We start from the raw sequence: 15,692 nt of genomic DNA on the forward strand, positions 1-15,692 counted from the left end.
GCCAGCCCTCTCTCCTTGCTTTTCCAGCCTTTGCAGTGTTCCCTTGCGTTTTAATCAAACTCTGAAACTCCTGAAATCCCTCAATCAAGAGTTCTTGCTCTGCTGCAGAAAAATACTGAGCGCGCTCCTTCGTCATGTTCGCCGACCAATCAAAGAGTTGCCGATCAATGTTTCTACTATCGATACGTAGCCCCTTTTAAGCCACCCAGTGATCTCAAATAACTTCATCCAGCTATACTGATCATCAACAACAGGTGCGTTCGGAGAACCGAAATAGCGAGCTCATAGTTAGCGCGATGATTTGATCTTGGATGTGTCATTTGATCTTGGATGTAGTAAGCGAGGTACGAAGAACGGACCCCTGATCTCTGTTCTCAGCGCTGCTCAGACTGGACTAATCACATCCGTTTGTAATGTTTACACAATAAATACCCGAAAATAAACGACACAAACGGTATTTCAAACGTTAAAGGTGTCCCTTCTCATAGTCAACAGTTAGTTTGCTTGCAGTGCTGGTCACTCAATCCTTCTCTGTGCACTAGAGGGAGCTGTGTTTAGTTTTGGAGGACTGAGAGTGTGTCTATATTGTGTGTTTGGATCTCTGTTGCCATTCTGGCCTGCCAGACGATATGAGGTCGTACGAAGCAGTTTGAAGCCTATAATTTCACTCTACTGTAATGTCATCGTTGTTTATTATATTCCTGGACTAAAGTAAACCATCTAATGTAATGGTGAGTCGCTGATGCATCCTGCAGGATTCATTTTTCATCTTTCTCTTTGCTAATTGAGGTACAGTCACGTCGTTTGGCTGATAGTTTACTGCTCTCTTTGATCGTGGTCGTTTTCTCCTTTTGCTTGTCAACGTGAACATCGAGGTATTTTATATTTTGATGTGTAGATTTGGTGACCTGCTTGTAGATTCAAAGCAGATCGTTGGAGTGAAGCTAAAGTTTATCCGGTTTGTGTTTACTGTTAGCCAGCGTGCTAATACAACCAAAACCAAATGTGAATCGGGATATTACAAGTCAGTTCGAGACAGCAGATTCCAGAAAGAAACTGTATTTTATAGTTTATGTGTATGTAAAGGTGGGCCATTTTATTTCTTGTGTTAGCTAGTTGTTTGTATGTGATATATAATATGGTGTTGAGAGAATAAAAGGGAAGTTTATAACGTTACATCAAATAAGTTATTTATAGAATTAGACACAAACTAGAAAAAGAAGTAAAACATTTCGATGAACTATCGTTTAGGGTTGACTTACAGTTGTTGTTTCTAAAACGTGTTTATAATAGTAAAAAGTGTAGTCTGTTGATGATCTCTCGATCTGGAAAGCATCTGCTGTGTACGAACATCATAAGATGTCAGTTTTACATACATTGTAATTCATAAACATCTTAAAGACATCTAATAGATGTCTATTTGACATCTGATAGAAAACGTCTAATAGACTTATTGCAGATGAGCAAACTAGTCTTGCAGACGTCAAATACACATTTCTGAGATGTAGGTATGCGATTCAGTGTAATAAATAAAAAGAAACTATTATGGCAAAATACAACCTGCTTTTGTCCCGCACCCTTTGATTTAATTTTAAGTCCGAGTGAATTTTTTGTACCTGCTTTTACAGTATTTTTGTGCCAATTTCTTGTATAAATGATTTAATAATGGTATTTACATTTGTAACAGCTTAGTATATTGAAAATCGCTACTATTACTTTTATTCAGCGAACATGTGGGCGTGGCTTGCTGGAATTTGGGCGTGGTTGATCAGTATTTGTGATCCGGTGTTGCAAAAATAAAGGTTTTTTGGTAGTTCCTGGTGGTTTAAACTAAAAATAATAATAATAATAATAATTCTGTGTGAATTACAAAAAGAAAACATAATTAGTGAAGATGGCGACGCCTGTTCAGTCTATAACTCTGTTTGAAAGTGCATAATGTTTTTTCTTAACAAAGTGACATTGCCATATAGCCTGGCATGAATTTTACAGTGATTTTAGACATTTTGTCGGATTTGTGTCTTCTGTACGTGAAACTTTTCAGTTGTTTTGTAAACGTACCCTTAAACTCACACCATTGTTGAGCAAGAAAATTGACGAGGGTGAAGGTTTGGCTGGTTATCATTGTATTGTTACTCATTATAAGTTAATCCAAGTTAATTTTTGTACCAGTATTTACAGTATTTTCTACTAATTTCTTATATGAATAATTTAGTAACAATTTGTGTATTTTTAACACAGTTTAGCTGATTGAAAATTGCTATTACTACTTTTATTCAACGATTAATGTTGAAATAGTGGGCGTGGTTTATTGAAACGTGGGCGTGGTTTATCCAAAATGTTGCAAAATAAAAAATCCTTTGGTAGTTCCTGGTGGTTTCAACTACAAAGGGAAAACTTTTTTACGCATATTGGCTGTTTGTTTACACAAGAACATTTTAGGAGCCTGAAATAAAGTTTTGAAACTAGTTTTAAGCTACTGTCGCTGCTTCGTGTTAAATTACGAAATCGGAAATTTGTGTAAACAGCGATGCCATTCGTATTACCTGTTCAGTCTATAGCTATGTTTGCAAGTGCATTATGTTTTTCTTAACAAAGTGAAAACACCATCTACTGTCCTGGCATGAATTATACAGTGATTTTAGTCGTTTTCGCGGATTTTTGTGAACTGGGATTGTTTAACAATATGTATTTTTAACACAGTTGAGTCAATTAAAAATCCCTACTATTACTATTTTTATTCAACGATTAATGTTGAAATAGTGGGCGTGGTTCACTGAAACATGGGCGTGGCTTATCCAAAATGTTGCAAAAAATAATTCATTAATAGTTAATGCCATTAAAGCATTAATAATAATGCATTTTGGCTGTTTGTTTACATGAGAACAGCGTTTTAGGAGCCTGAAAATCTAACTTTTGAAAACGCTACTATTGTCGTTTTGTGTTCATATTACGTGTTCAGTCTATAGCTATGTTCGTAAATGCATAATGTTTTTCTGAACAAAGTGACATGGCCATCTACTGGCCTGGCATGAATTATACAGTGATTTTTAGTCATTTTTGCAGATCTGTGTGAACTTTTTAGTTGTTGCCCTTAAAACTTACACCATTGTTGAGATAGAAAATTGACGAGGGTGAAGGTTTGGCTGATTTATCATTGTTTTGTTACTGATTATCAGGACCGAAAGCGTCTTTATTGACGACTGTTACTCCTCAGTTCTGACTAAGTATATTTTTGAAACATTAGCAGTTTGCATTAGAAGTCGAATTTCCCCAGTGCTCAGTTTTAGTGTCAGCTTCCTTTGAATTGGCCAGGGTTGAACTGGCCCTCAGAAACAGGAAATGTTTTTTTTTCGGGGACTTCCTGCTGATGTCTAATGTATCATTTCCTTGCATTTGCAGGTGTAATTGAAGCAGGTCTTAAGATGCTGCTCTCTTTGGGGATGCTGATGCTCTCGGCCACACAGATTTACACCATTTTCACGGTTCAGATATTTGCCTTCCTCAATCTCCTGCCCGTGGAGGCCGATATATCAGCTGTAAGTTTCTGACACGTGTGCAGCAAGAGTAAATTGATATGCAGCATTTAAACACATGCTTGTCGGACTCTAATTCATGGCTGTGTTTGTTTTTCAGTATTCGTTCGACAATAAAACGGAGAACTTTGATGACTTGCCAGCTCGATTTGGCTACAGGCTGCCCAGCGAAGGACTAAAGGTGAGGTGGCTGAAAGATATTGATGATAGACACAATATCTTCAAAAATTCTGTTGGAAATTAAAAGTATTTTACCTTTTTACTCTGAGTAAAGCATTTGCTATTGAAATTTGTGAAGTTTATGGTTTGTTAAAAATGCAAAGGTAAAACATGACTTTTGTGCCTGATAGATGTGTTTAGATCATTACATAATTGCATAAGTATGTATATTACATACAGCAGGGAAGTAACGGATTACATGTAATCTGAATTATGTAATCAGATTCCAAAAATAAAAAAGTACTTGTAACTAGATTAAATTACATAAAAAAAAAACCTGTAATCAGATTACAGTTATTGATTACATGATTACATTTTTTAAATTAGTGTTTTATTTTGATTGATGTCATTTTAAAATCCTTATTTTGATCGTACATTTTTATTGTTTTTATGATTTAATGTATTATTTGCTTTTCGAACCCCTCGCAGTTCCTTCACGAACCCTGACGTAATGCAATGTACTTCTTTTTGTTAATAATAACAAATAAAAAACATGTATTTTATTTAATATTTGTATTTGTATATTAATATGGTACAAGATTATCATATTTAAATCAATGTCATAAACGAGTTAGGTCAAAATTAGTCCGATTATATTACCTAAAAAGTGTAATGTAAAGGATTATGTTACTAATTACAATTTTTGTCATGTAATTTGAGAAAGTAATTACTCAGATTTGATTATATAATTAATTATCATGGTTAATATTTCAACCGCAATTACTTGTACAGTTTAAATTTGCTACAAATAGCTTATATATATATATATATATATATATATATATATATATATATATATATATATTAGTGGTGGGCCGTTATCGGCGTTAACGTGCTGCGTTAACGTGAGACTCTTATCGTGCGATAAAAAAAATATCGCCGTTAATCTATTCTCAAATTTGGGTTGGGAGCTGGGTCTAAACTACGCAAGCTATGATGACTTTCACCTTGATAGTTTAACGCGGATGTATACCAAAGACTATAGAATATGGTCGCGCGTTTACGTCTCCTCCGCCAAAACACAGACTGGGTCGCGTCGTCCTCCATTCATAAAAACCGAATCTACTATAGCACGAAATGGCACGTAAATTCGTCGTTTTTTGGATTCATAAATCAAATATGGTCTGTCACTTAATTCAAATCGCGATATGGACTAGTGTATGTGAAAACTGAAATGCAAAAAGACCGTTTTAATATGAATCCGGTATGTTCCGTTTGCCTAGCTGTACGTATGCATGGCGGAGACGAGCTTTTACTACACGCATACTGAAACACACGTGACGCTCCCGGTAATTTTTGGCATTTGCATCTCACATGAACAGATAAACTCAATCTCCAAAACCGCTGTGAGTGTCACTTTTACCGTTTAATTTGAGAAAACTCGCATCATATCATACTGTATACACAGAAACTTCACGGCAACCTGTCAAAATAAAAGTACGGTGTAACGTAAAGTTCATCAACAAATTATCATAGAACAGCTTTATCGAGCAGTTTGTGATGTAGTTTGGAAACAGGAGATGAGCCCCTGGTCTAATGCGCCACCTGGCTTGAGAAACCCATTCTCAAAGACTTACTTTTAGTCATTATTTGGGTAGCACACATATTCTGAATGCCTTCGGCAGAATTCAAATTAGCCATTTTAATCTAGATTAATCTAGATTAATTCCAAGATTTAATCTAGATTAATCTAGATTAAAAAAATTAATCTATGCCCACCACTAATATATATATATATATATATATATATATATACACACACACACACACACACACACACACACACATATATATATATATATATACACACACACACACACACACACACACACACACACATATATATATATATATACACACACACACACACACACACACACACACACATATATATATATATATATATATATACACACACACACACACACACACACACACACACATATATATATATATTAGGGCCGGGACTCGATAAAAAAAATTAATCTAATTAATTAGAGGCTTTGTAATTAATTAATCGAAATTAATCGCATTTTAATCGCATATAAATATTTGACCTGAGAACAGTGAGAAGTAAGTTTTTTCATATGGATTTTTAGTATACCATTGAATAATGACTGAATACATAAGCTTAAGCAACAAAATATTGTTTATTTTTGTTCAACCAAGTCCAACAGACCAGTGCAATATTGCCATTAAGTGTAGCAATAGGACACAGTGTTTCCCCTAGGTTTCCATACTTTTTTTTTCCCCGGTACTTTACCCTACTTTGTGTAATAACGAAAACATTTATTTCAGTGAAAAAATGAGTCCCAAACTCTCTATTTTAACATTTTGAACAATAGGGCTTTACAATCTTTTGCTATTTTTTTTTTTTTTTTAAGAAATTCTTGTGTTTTAATTTTTCTCATAATCAAATGAAAGCATAAACATTTATTTATTTTTAATCAAATGAAAAATAAGCATTTTTAATTTTTGGCAAACAAACAGAGGTTTGCTGTTAAAATCAATAAATAATAATAATTTAACATTTAAATAATAATTGTAGTATTTTTTTCTACAATTAAGTGGTTAATCTTGGTTGTTATATTTATTTTTTATCATATATATTGTTTTTTTTGTCAATTATTTAAATAGGAATATTGTTCTGTTTCATGTTAAACCGTACTTTTGTTTTGACAGGTTGCCGTGAAGTTTCTGTGTGTAAAGTATGATATGATGCTAGTTTTCTCAAATGAAAACTAAAAGTGACACTGACAGCAGCTTTGGAGATTGAGTTTATCTGTTCATGTGAGATGCAAAGGCCAAAAAGTAGCAGGAGCATCATGCATGCGTCAGTATGCGTGTAGTAAAAAAAAAAAACGCGTCTCCACCATTCGTACATACAGATACAAACGGAACATGCAGGATTCGTATTAAAACGGTCTTTTTGCATTTCAGTTTTCACAGACACTAGTCCATATCGCGATTTGAATTAAGTGACAGACCAACTTTTGATTTATCAATCCAAAAATCGACGAATTTACGTGGCATTCCGCGCTATAGTAAATTCGTTTTTTATGAATGGAGTCCGCGATCCAGTCCGTGTTTTCTTGGAGAAGACATTGTAAACGCGCCCCCCTGAGATGATGGTAGGGGAAACACTGGGATATTTAGAAATATACTAGCCTACATTTCAGAAATTCAGGTACCCTATAGGTAGGTAAACCTTCTGTAAAAGCATTGAGGTGATACTTGAGGCTCGATGTGCTGCGGTGGTGCTCCAGTATAATCGGTCTGCCGAAACTCATCCAGTGAGAAACGTTCCGCGGTGCAAAATTAAGTGCGATTAAAATGCGTTAAAAAAATTTTACGCGTTATTTTTGTGTAATTAATTAATCTAAATTAACGCGTTAAAGTCCTGGCCCTAATATATATATATATATACTAATTTATGTCTCTATTTTAGTATTTGCGAATTCTAAAATATTTAGGGTCAGATCACCTTATAAATAATAAATACAACTTATTTTACTTGCAAATACCAAATAAACCTATAAATCCTACTTTTTCATTTTTTTTGTAATGGTTTTCACAATTACAATTACTTGTACAGTTTAAATTTGCTGCAAATAGTTTTCATCCAAAAAAAGAAATATATGGATTTATTATTGCTGTTACGAGATTATCGCATGCAAAATAAATGTTTTTGTTTACATAATATATGTGTACTGTGTTTTCATTATGTATATATTTATATTTATTTTATATATATTGAAAATATTTACATGTATATATTTATATTAATCTAATAAATATAATTAATATATAAACATAACATGTTTCTTAAATTTATGTAATATGTGTGTGTATTTATATCAGTGGCGATTTCTTTAAGACTGCAAGGGAAGCTCAGCTTCCCCTATAATGTCACAAAATTAATGGTCAAATTACGTACTATTGTATTAACATTTTATTGACTAAAAATGCGTTAGAAAACGTTCATCTCAAAGACGAGTTCGTTCAGAATCAGTTAGACATAGCAGGTCGGCTGACTTGATTTTCTTCTCATACATTCCCGTAGCGTCACAGTGCATTTCCCCATTGAAGCCCAGCGTCCATTGACTTCAATGCGGCTGCTTTGAACGTTTTTTTTCAGTGCTTTGAAACTAGACGGTCATTGGATAAACGCTGCGATTATGTCCCGCCCACGGACGCTCAGCGTCTCTGGGGGTGAATGAGGAGTGGGCTGGCCTGGACGCTGAGCTTCTGCGTGATGATTGGAGGGTCTGTCGAAAGATTGCATCTCCTTTTGACTGACAGCGATTTTGTACTGTAAGGAATCGCTGAAGCTATTCGCGCTCAGTCCCATCGCGGATTTCTCAAGTTCAGACGAAATAAAAACTGCTGCAACCTATTTCTTTATATTTGCTTGGCGAAATTGCTTGATTTTCATCATACATTTCACACAATTATACACCACATTCCTTGTTTCACTTTTACAGAGTTTAATTTTTTTTTTTAGATCGTTCATTCATTCATTCATATGGTAGGCTAGGCTAGCGTCGTGGGTGAAACTGCACACGAAAAGACGCCTAGTTGGTACGACAGGGTTACAGACCATTTTCTTGAAAAGGAACGTAGGGCAGAATTTACTTTTAAATAAATAGACAATTTTATGATGTAGGCCGAAAATGAGCTTCCCCTATTTGACAGACCAGTAGCCGCCACTGATTTATATATATACATAAATATACGGTAAACAAAAGCTTTTATTTTGGATGCGTTTAATCTCGATTAATCTCCATGTTAGTATTTGCATATTTTTCGAAAATAATTTGGGTTAGATCACCTTAATAAAAACAATACATAATAAATAATTTAAATAAAAATACAACGTATTTTACTTGCAAATACTAAATAAACTTATAAACCCTACTTTTTTATATTAACTTTTATTTTTATATACCCACAATATATAATACATAATAATTCACTACCATTGAAAAGTTTAGGTTAAAAATGCTTTATTTATTTACTTATTTTCCAATAATTACTTTCATTCCGCAAAGATGAAATAAAATTGATCAAAAGTGACATTTTATAATGCTGCAAAAATTCACGAGTTCGTAAACACTATTAATTTGAACTTTTTGAAGATCCGAAAAATCTTTAAAAAAAAATTATGTTTTACAAAAATATGAAGCAGCACAGCTGTTTTAATGTTTCTGCAGCAGCATATTTGAATGATTTCTGAAGATTATGCGACACTGAAGACTGGAGTAATGCAGAAAATTGCAAATTTGAAAACAAAACAAACCCTTTTCTCAGTAGTTTAAAATAGATCTTCTGACCTGACCCCCAGACCTCAAACATGGTGAATGAGTCTAGTTTAGTGAGTCTGGCAGCATTCTGACCCTGTTTCATGTGACGAGTGGAGATGATTGACCCAAAACAATGTGCAAAACTACAGATTTACACAATCTGTTGCCGAATGGCTGATAGATCTTGAGGATTGATAACATTGTGTAATAAGATGGTGTAGGGTCCATTGGAAGCTACTGAGATGTGTTTTTAACAGACGTTTGGATCATATCCAATGGGCTTTAAATAGCGTAACTGGTGGATATTCAACAAATAAATGGACTGAATGACTCAAATCTTTTAATGAAGCAATCTATCTTAGTCCTCACCAAAAACAAAAACATTTCAGCAGCTCTAACAGTAACTGTCCTGAAATTTATTGTTGAAGGTGTTGAGTTTGTTACGGCTTTGACAGCTGTAATGGCGCGGATTTAAAGCAGAAGAGTTAGCACTGCAGCCTCTTTGAGGGTTTTTAGCTGCTGACAGTCTAAAGACACTTAAACGCTAGAGAAAGCTCTGACAGAGCATTTTACCAAGAGTAATGCGTAATATGTGGATGTGGAAATGAAAAGTCTGATTAAAACCGAGCAAGAATACATTGAATTGGATTTCCAAAGGCACAACTGGCTGGTTACAATTTTCTCTTTTGGTCACATGACAAAGCATCAACTTCACAAACTGATAGCAAACATAAAAAAAAACTTGAACTACCTAAAAAGGTGGAAACCATCTTTAGGAAAAATTCATTTGAAGTTTTATTTGATTTTTGTGTTTGGCCTATGTCCCATCAGGACCTATACCGCATCCGGTTAGCACTTTTTATGATGGATGGATGCACTTTATTGGCCTTCAAAATTTCAACTGCCATTAAAAAGCTTGGAAGAGCCAGGATATTTTTTAAAATACACTACTGGTCAAAAGTTTGGGGTCAGTACGAGTTGTAATGTTTTTATAGAAAGTCTCTTATGCTCATCAGTGCTGCATTTATTTAATCAAACGTATAGAAAAAAAAAACTGTAATATTGCGAAATGTCATTACAATATAAAATAATGGTTTCTATTGTAATATACTTTAAAATTTTGTTTATTCCTGTGATGCAAAGCTGAATTTTCATCAGCCATTACTTCAGTCTTAAGTGTCACATGATCCTTCAGAAGTCATTCTAATATACTGATTTATTATTAGAATGATCTGTATTGGATTATATATTGCAACAGTTGCCCTGCAAAGTATTTATTTAGAAATTGTGATATTTTTCAGGATTCTTTGATGAACAAAAAGCTCAAAAGAACAGCATTTATTCAAAATATTAATATTTTCTAACAATGTAAGTATTTGCTATCACTTTTTGTCAATTTAACACATCCTTGGTGAATAAAAGTATTAATTTCTTTCAAAAAAGAAGAAGAAAAATTTACTGACCCCAAACTTTTGACCGGTAGTGTAAGTCTGATTGTTTTCCTCTGAAAGTCATATACACCGAGGATGGCTTGAGGGTGAGTAGGGGAGAGTGGGGACGGTTGCAACATTGCTTATTTCTCCAAGCAGGAATAAGATACAGAGATGATATTCGTACTGCACACGCTTTATTGGCCCCTCATACTTCCTGGAAGAAATCAGCCACATCTGATCATTCCTTCTACCCCAAATCATTTTCTTGGTAAAAAAGTAATTTTTTTAAAGATGAGATTTTTGGTCATAGTGTCTAAGTTGTTTGTGTGACGCATTGTAAAAACATAATTTAATCAGTGCGTTCTTAGCTTCTAATAGGCATAGCTAGCGTGTGCCAATGATATGTTGTCAAGCTAATATACCAATTTTTATCATGGCTATCACTGTATGGACACACTGTTGAAACCGTCCCAAAATGCTGTCCCTTACCGCAATATTGATTTAAAACTAAGCTTGCCATAACATTACATAATTGTAATTTTATAATGACAATACTAATGAACCCCTTTAATAGTTAGGTATCTCTACTTTTTTTTTTTTAAGTAAATAGGTAAAAAATCTACTTATGTGTTAAATGTTTTTCATTTACTATTCTTTGTTTTTGTTTTTTTTTTACAGCAAATTTACCTTATCGAAGACCGTGACTGTGCACAAATAAAATAATTTTTTTTTATTGAATGTTGCAACTGTCCCCTATTTTGGGGATGGTTGCAACGTTTCACTTTGTCTTTTTAAGTGTAAATTGTATGTATATTATCATGTTTAGCAATATGGGTGAGTAGCTGACAGATGTGGCTTTATTGTATTAAAATTTCGGCTTTCTAATACAAACAGGTTCTGAGAAACTAAAGGAAATGCAAAAAGTGTTGCAACCGCCCCCACTCTCCCCTAAATCGTAGGATAAGTTTTCATTTTTGGGTGAACTACCTCTTTAAACTTTTATACTGACCAACCGTAAATAACTGCATTCGAAACAGATCATTTTATGATACTGCTTGTTAAAAAAAAAACTCCAAATGAGACAATCATCCATTGTAGATCTTTAGCTTTGCTTTTTTGCTAAGTTACGAATTTCCTCCCACACCAGTTTTACCGCTTAATCAAGTGGCTTGCTATTGGTTGGCACTGCCACTAGGTGTCAAAATTCACCAAATTTGAACCCAGCGTGGAAAATACATAGAGCAAAATTCTTGCAAAATTGACTGTATTGTGGATATTCATTTTTGTTTTGTTGGCATGCCATTTGGTTGGGTCTTCGAATCTGAGAGTCGAAATTCGCCAAATTTGAACCCAACTCGAAATTCGATTTTGGAATTTTTTTTGCCGGATGCTGCTAAAATGTTTTGTGGACATTCATTTTTGCTTTGTTGGCTTGCTATTTGTTGACTCTGCAAATCTGAGTGTCAGAATTCACCAAATTTGAACCCAACGTGAAATTAGTTTATTTGGTAATTTTTTTTTTTTGTGACCAGAAATCAATTGGGCAATGTTTTTCAGTGTGCTAATTGCTGCTAAAATGACTGGTTTGTGGATGTTCGTTTTGCTTTGTTGGCTTGCTTTTGGCAAATTTGAGTGTCAAAATTCACCAAATTTAAACGCAACATGACATTGGCTTTTGGAAATTTCTTCGTCTCCAGAAATCCATTGGGAGAAATTATTCATTGCGCCGATTGCCGCTAAAATGACTGGTTTGTGGGTTTTTGTTTTTGCTTTGTTGGCTTGCTTTTGGTTGGTTCTGCAAATCTCAGTGTCAGAATTCACCAAATTTGAACCCAACGGGAAATTTGCATTTGGAATTTTTTTCATTACTATAATCCATTGGGGGAAATTCTACAGTGCGACAATTACCGCTAAAATGACCTCATTGCGGGTATTCATTTTTGCTTTGTTGGCTTGCTGTTGGTCGGCTCTGCTAAGTGTCAGAATTCACCAAATTTAAACCCAGCGTGAAATTCGCTTTTGGAAATGTCTTTGTCATCAGAATCAATTAGGTATAAACTATTCATTGTGTCAATAGCCGCTAAAATGACCTCATTGTGGATATTCATTTTTGCTTTTTTAGCTTGCAATTGGTCTGAATCTAAATGTCACAATCGACCATAATTGACCGATCGCTGCTAAAATGACAAATATTTGTTGACTCTGCAGATATGAGTGTCAGAATTCACCAAATTTGAAACCAATGCAAAATTTGGTTTTAGAATTATTTTTGTCACCAGAAATCCATCAAACTAAATTCTTTTTTGCGCCGATTACAGCTACAATGCATTGTGGATATTAATTTTTGCTTTGTTGGCTTGCTATTTGTCAGCTATGCAAATTTGAGCGACAAAATTCACCAAATTTGAACCCAATGCGAAATTCGATTTTGGAATTGTTTTCGTCACCAGTAATCAAATAGGCAAAATTCTTCATTGCGTCAATTTCTGCTTCTATAACTGTGTGGATACTCATTTTTGCTTTTTTGGCTTGCAATTGGTCTGAATCTAAATGTCACAATCGACCATAATTGACCGATCGCTGCTAAAATGACAAATATTTGTTGACTCTGCAAATCTGAGTGTCAGAATTCACCAAATTTGAACCCAATGCAAAATTTGGTTTTATTTTTGTCACCAGAAATCCATCAAACTAAATAATTTTTTGCGCCGATTACAGCTTAAATACATTGTGGATATTCATTTTTTTCTGTTGGCTTTCTTTTGGTCGGCTCTGCAGATCTGAGTGTCAGATTCACCAAATTTGAACCCAACGCGAAATTCGCATTTGGAAATTTTTTCATCACTAGAAATGAAATGGGCAAAATTCTTCGCTGTGCCATTTCTGCTAAAATGACTGGTTCGTGGATATTCATTTTTGCTTTGTTGGCTTGCTATTGGTCACTCTGCCAATCTAAGTGTCAGAATTGATCAAATTTGAACCCAATGTGAAATTCGCTTTTGGAATTTTTTCATCACTAGAAAGCCATTGGTCAAAATCCCTCATCCCTCAAAATCCCTGATTGGCTTTGTGGATATTAATTTTTGCTTTGCTGGCTTGCTATTGGTCCGAGCTGTGAATTTGAGTGTCAAAATTCACCAAATTTAAACCAAACACAAAATCCACTTTTGGAATTTTTTTTTTTTTTTTTTTTTTGTCAGCAGAAATCCATTGGGTGAAATTCTACAGTGCGCCAATAACCACTAAAATGACTCCATTGTGGATATTCATTTTTCCTTTGTTGGCTTGCTATTTGTCGGCTATGCAAATTTGAGCGTCAAAATTCACCAGATTTGAACCCAATGCGAAATTTGATTTTGGATTTTTTTCGTCACCAGAAATCATTGCGTCAATTTCTGCTTCTATAACTGTGGATACTCATATTTGCTTTTATTGGCTTGCAATTTGTATGAATCTAAATGTCACAATTGACCAAAATTAACCGATCGCTGCTAAAATGTTTATGGATATTCATTTTTGCTTTGTGGGCTTGCTATTTGTTGACTCTGCAGATCTGAGTGTCAGAATTCCCCAAATTTGAACCCAATGCAAAATTTGGTTTTAGAATTATTTTTGTCACCAGAAATCCATCAAACTAAATTCTTTTTTGCGCCGATTACAGCTACAATGCATTGTGGATATTAATTTTTGCTTTTTTGGCTTGCTATTGGTCGGAGCTGTGAATTTGAGTGTCAAAATTCACCAAATTTAAACCAAACACAAAATCCACTTTTTGATTATTATTATTTTTTTTTGTCACCAGAAATCCATTGGGTGAAATTCTACAGTGCGCCAATTACCACTAAAATGATTGGCTTTGTGGATATTCATTTTTGCTTTTTTGGCTTGCTATTTGTCGGAGCTGTGAATTTGAGTGTCAAAATTCACCAAATTTAAACAACACAAAATCCACTTTTGGATTTAATTTTTTTTTTTGTCACCAGAAATCCATTGGGTGAAATTCTACAGTGCGCCAATTACCACTAAAATGACTGCATTGTGGATATTCATTTTTGCTTTGTTGGCTTGCTGTTGATCCGCTCTGTGTCAAAATTCCCCAAATTTCAACCCAACCCAAAAATTTGCATTGGGAAATTTCTTCACCACTAAAAATTTACACCCGTTCACTCCCACAAATGAGCAGTTTTCACTTGCCACTTTTTGCAGAGCAACAATAAATGTGATTTATGCTATAAGTGTGATTTTTAAGTATAATATCATTTGGACAATAGAATTAAATATTTCATAAAATTAATTAATTGGCTTTTATGCTGTCATGGTGCTACAGCAGTGCTTCTTTTTATGCTTCAATCGTGCCAATTTTCTGTTCCTGATTCAGTGACCTGATCACACAAACCTCATGCTCAAATGACATGTTGGTGAAAACTGTGAAAAAGACTTCACATCTGTGTCACTTCTCCATTTGGCTCAGCCTTTCGCTCTGATTTCCCCATCTTTGTCGGCTCAAAGCGAACGGATGTCTTTAGAGGTCGTCCACCAACTTTTTCCATATTTTCTCTAAACAGCAGCGTTCACCTTTGTCCTACTCAGCTGGACACAACGTAATATACTTATGGCCATCTATTTGTGCTAAATATTGTGTTGGAGTTAATCCCTGCTGGGAAATCTAGCTTAATCTGACGGCTGTTTTGGAGCGCGGTAGCCGATCTAATCTAGTCATGAGCTGGTAAATCATCTTGGACCAGCGATAAACCCGCTGCGTTATGTCACCAAAGTGTAAATGTTAAGAACCGCAGAGGCTGAGGGCATCAGCCAGAACAGGAAGTAGTGTTAGACCAACTTCCTGAAGCACGGGGTCTGAGGTTGCAAGGTTTTTTTAATTTTTTTTTTTTATACACATTTTGTTTTTGAACCCCATTTTTCATGATTCCTTGTTCGAGATCTTAATATACATAAATGAATTTAAATAAAATGTAATGATATTATAAATATAGGAATAAATCTTAAAGGCAAATTAGAAATCTTTAAAAAAAATCTTAGAAATCTTGTTTTGGCAACTACCTGCAATATAATAAGTTTACTTAAATGCCTAAAACCATAACAGAAATAAATCTAAATTAAAGCTAATTAGAAATAAAAAAAAAAGACAACAAAGTTACTAAAATTTTAACTACATTTAAAATTAAAACTGAAAATATACA

At 34.3% G+C, this 15,692-nt stretch overlaps 1 protein-coding gene across 1 annotated transcript in view; it reads left to right on the top strand.

Annotated features, from left to right (window-relative positions):
• Positions 1–579: 579 nt before the first annotated feature.
• rnf13 (ring finger protein 13) overlaps positions 580–15,692 on the top strand; it is a 35,921-nt gene continuing 20,808 nt past the window's right edge. The window contains exons 1-3 of the mRNA XM_073844695.1: positions 580–731; positions 3,403–3,539; positions 3,637–3,717. Of these exons, the coding sequence (XP_073700796.1) occupies positions 3,426–3,539; positions 3,637–3,717 (195 nt within the window). The 5' untranslated portion in view covers positions 580–731; positions 3,403–3,425. The remainder of the gene's footprint in view (positions 732–3,402; positions 3,540–3,636; positions 3,718–15,692) is intronic.

Source organism: Garra rufa, chromosome 7 (genome assembly GCF_049309525.1).
Source record: "Garra rufa chromosome 7, GarRuf1.0, whole genome shotgun sequence".
Classification (NCBI taxonomy): domain Eukaryota; kingdom Metazoa; phylum Chordata; class Actinopteri; order Cypriniformes; family Cyprinidae; genus Garra; species Garra rufa.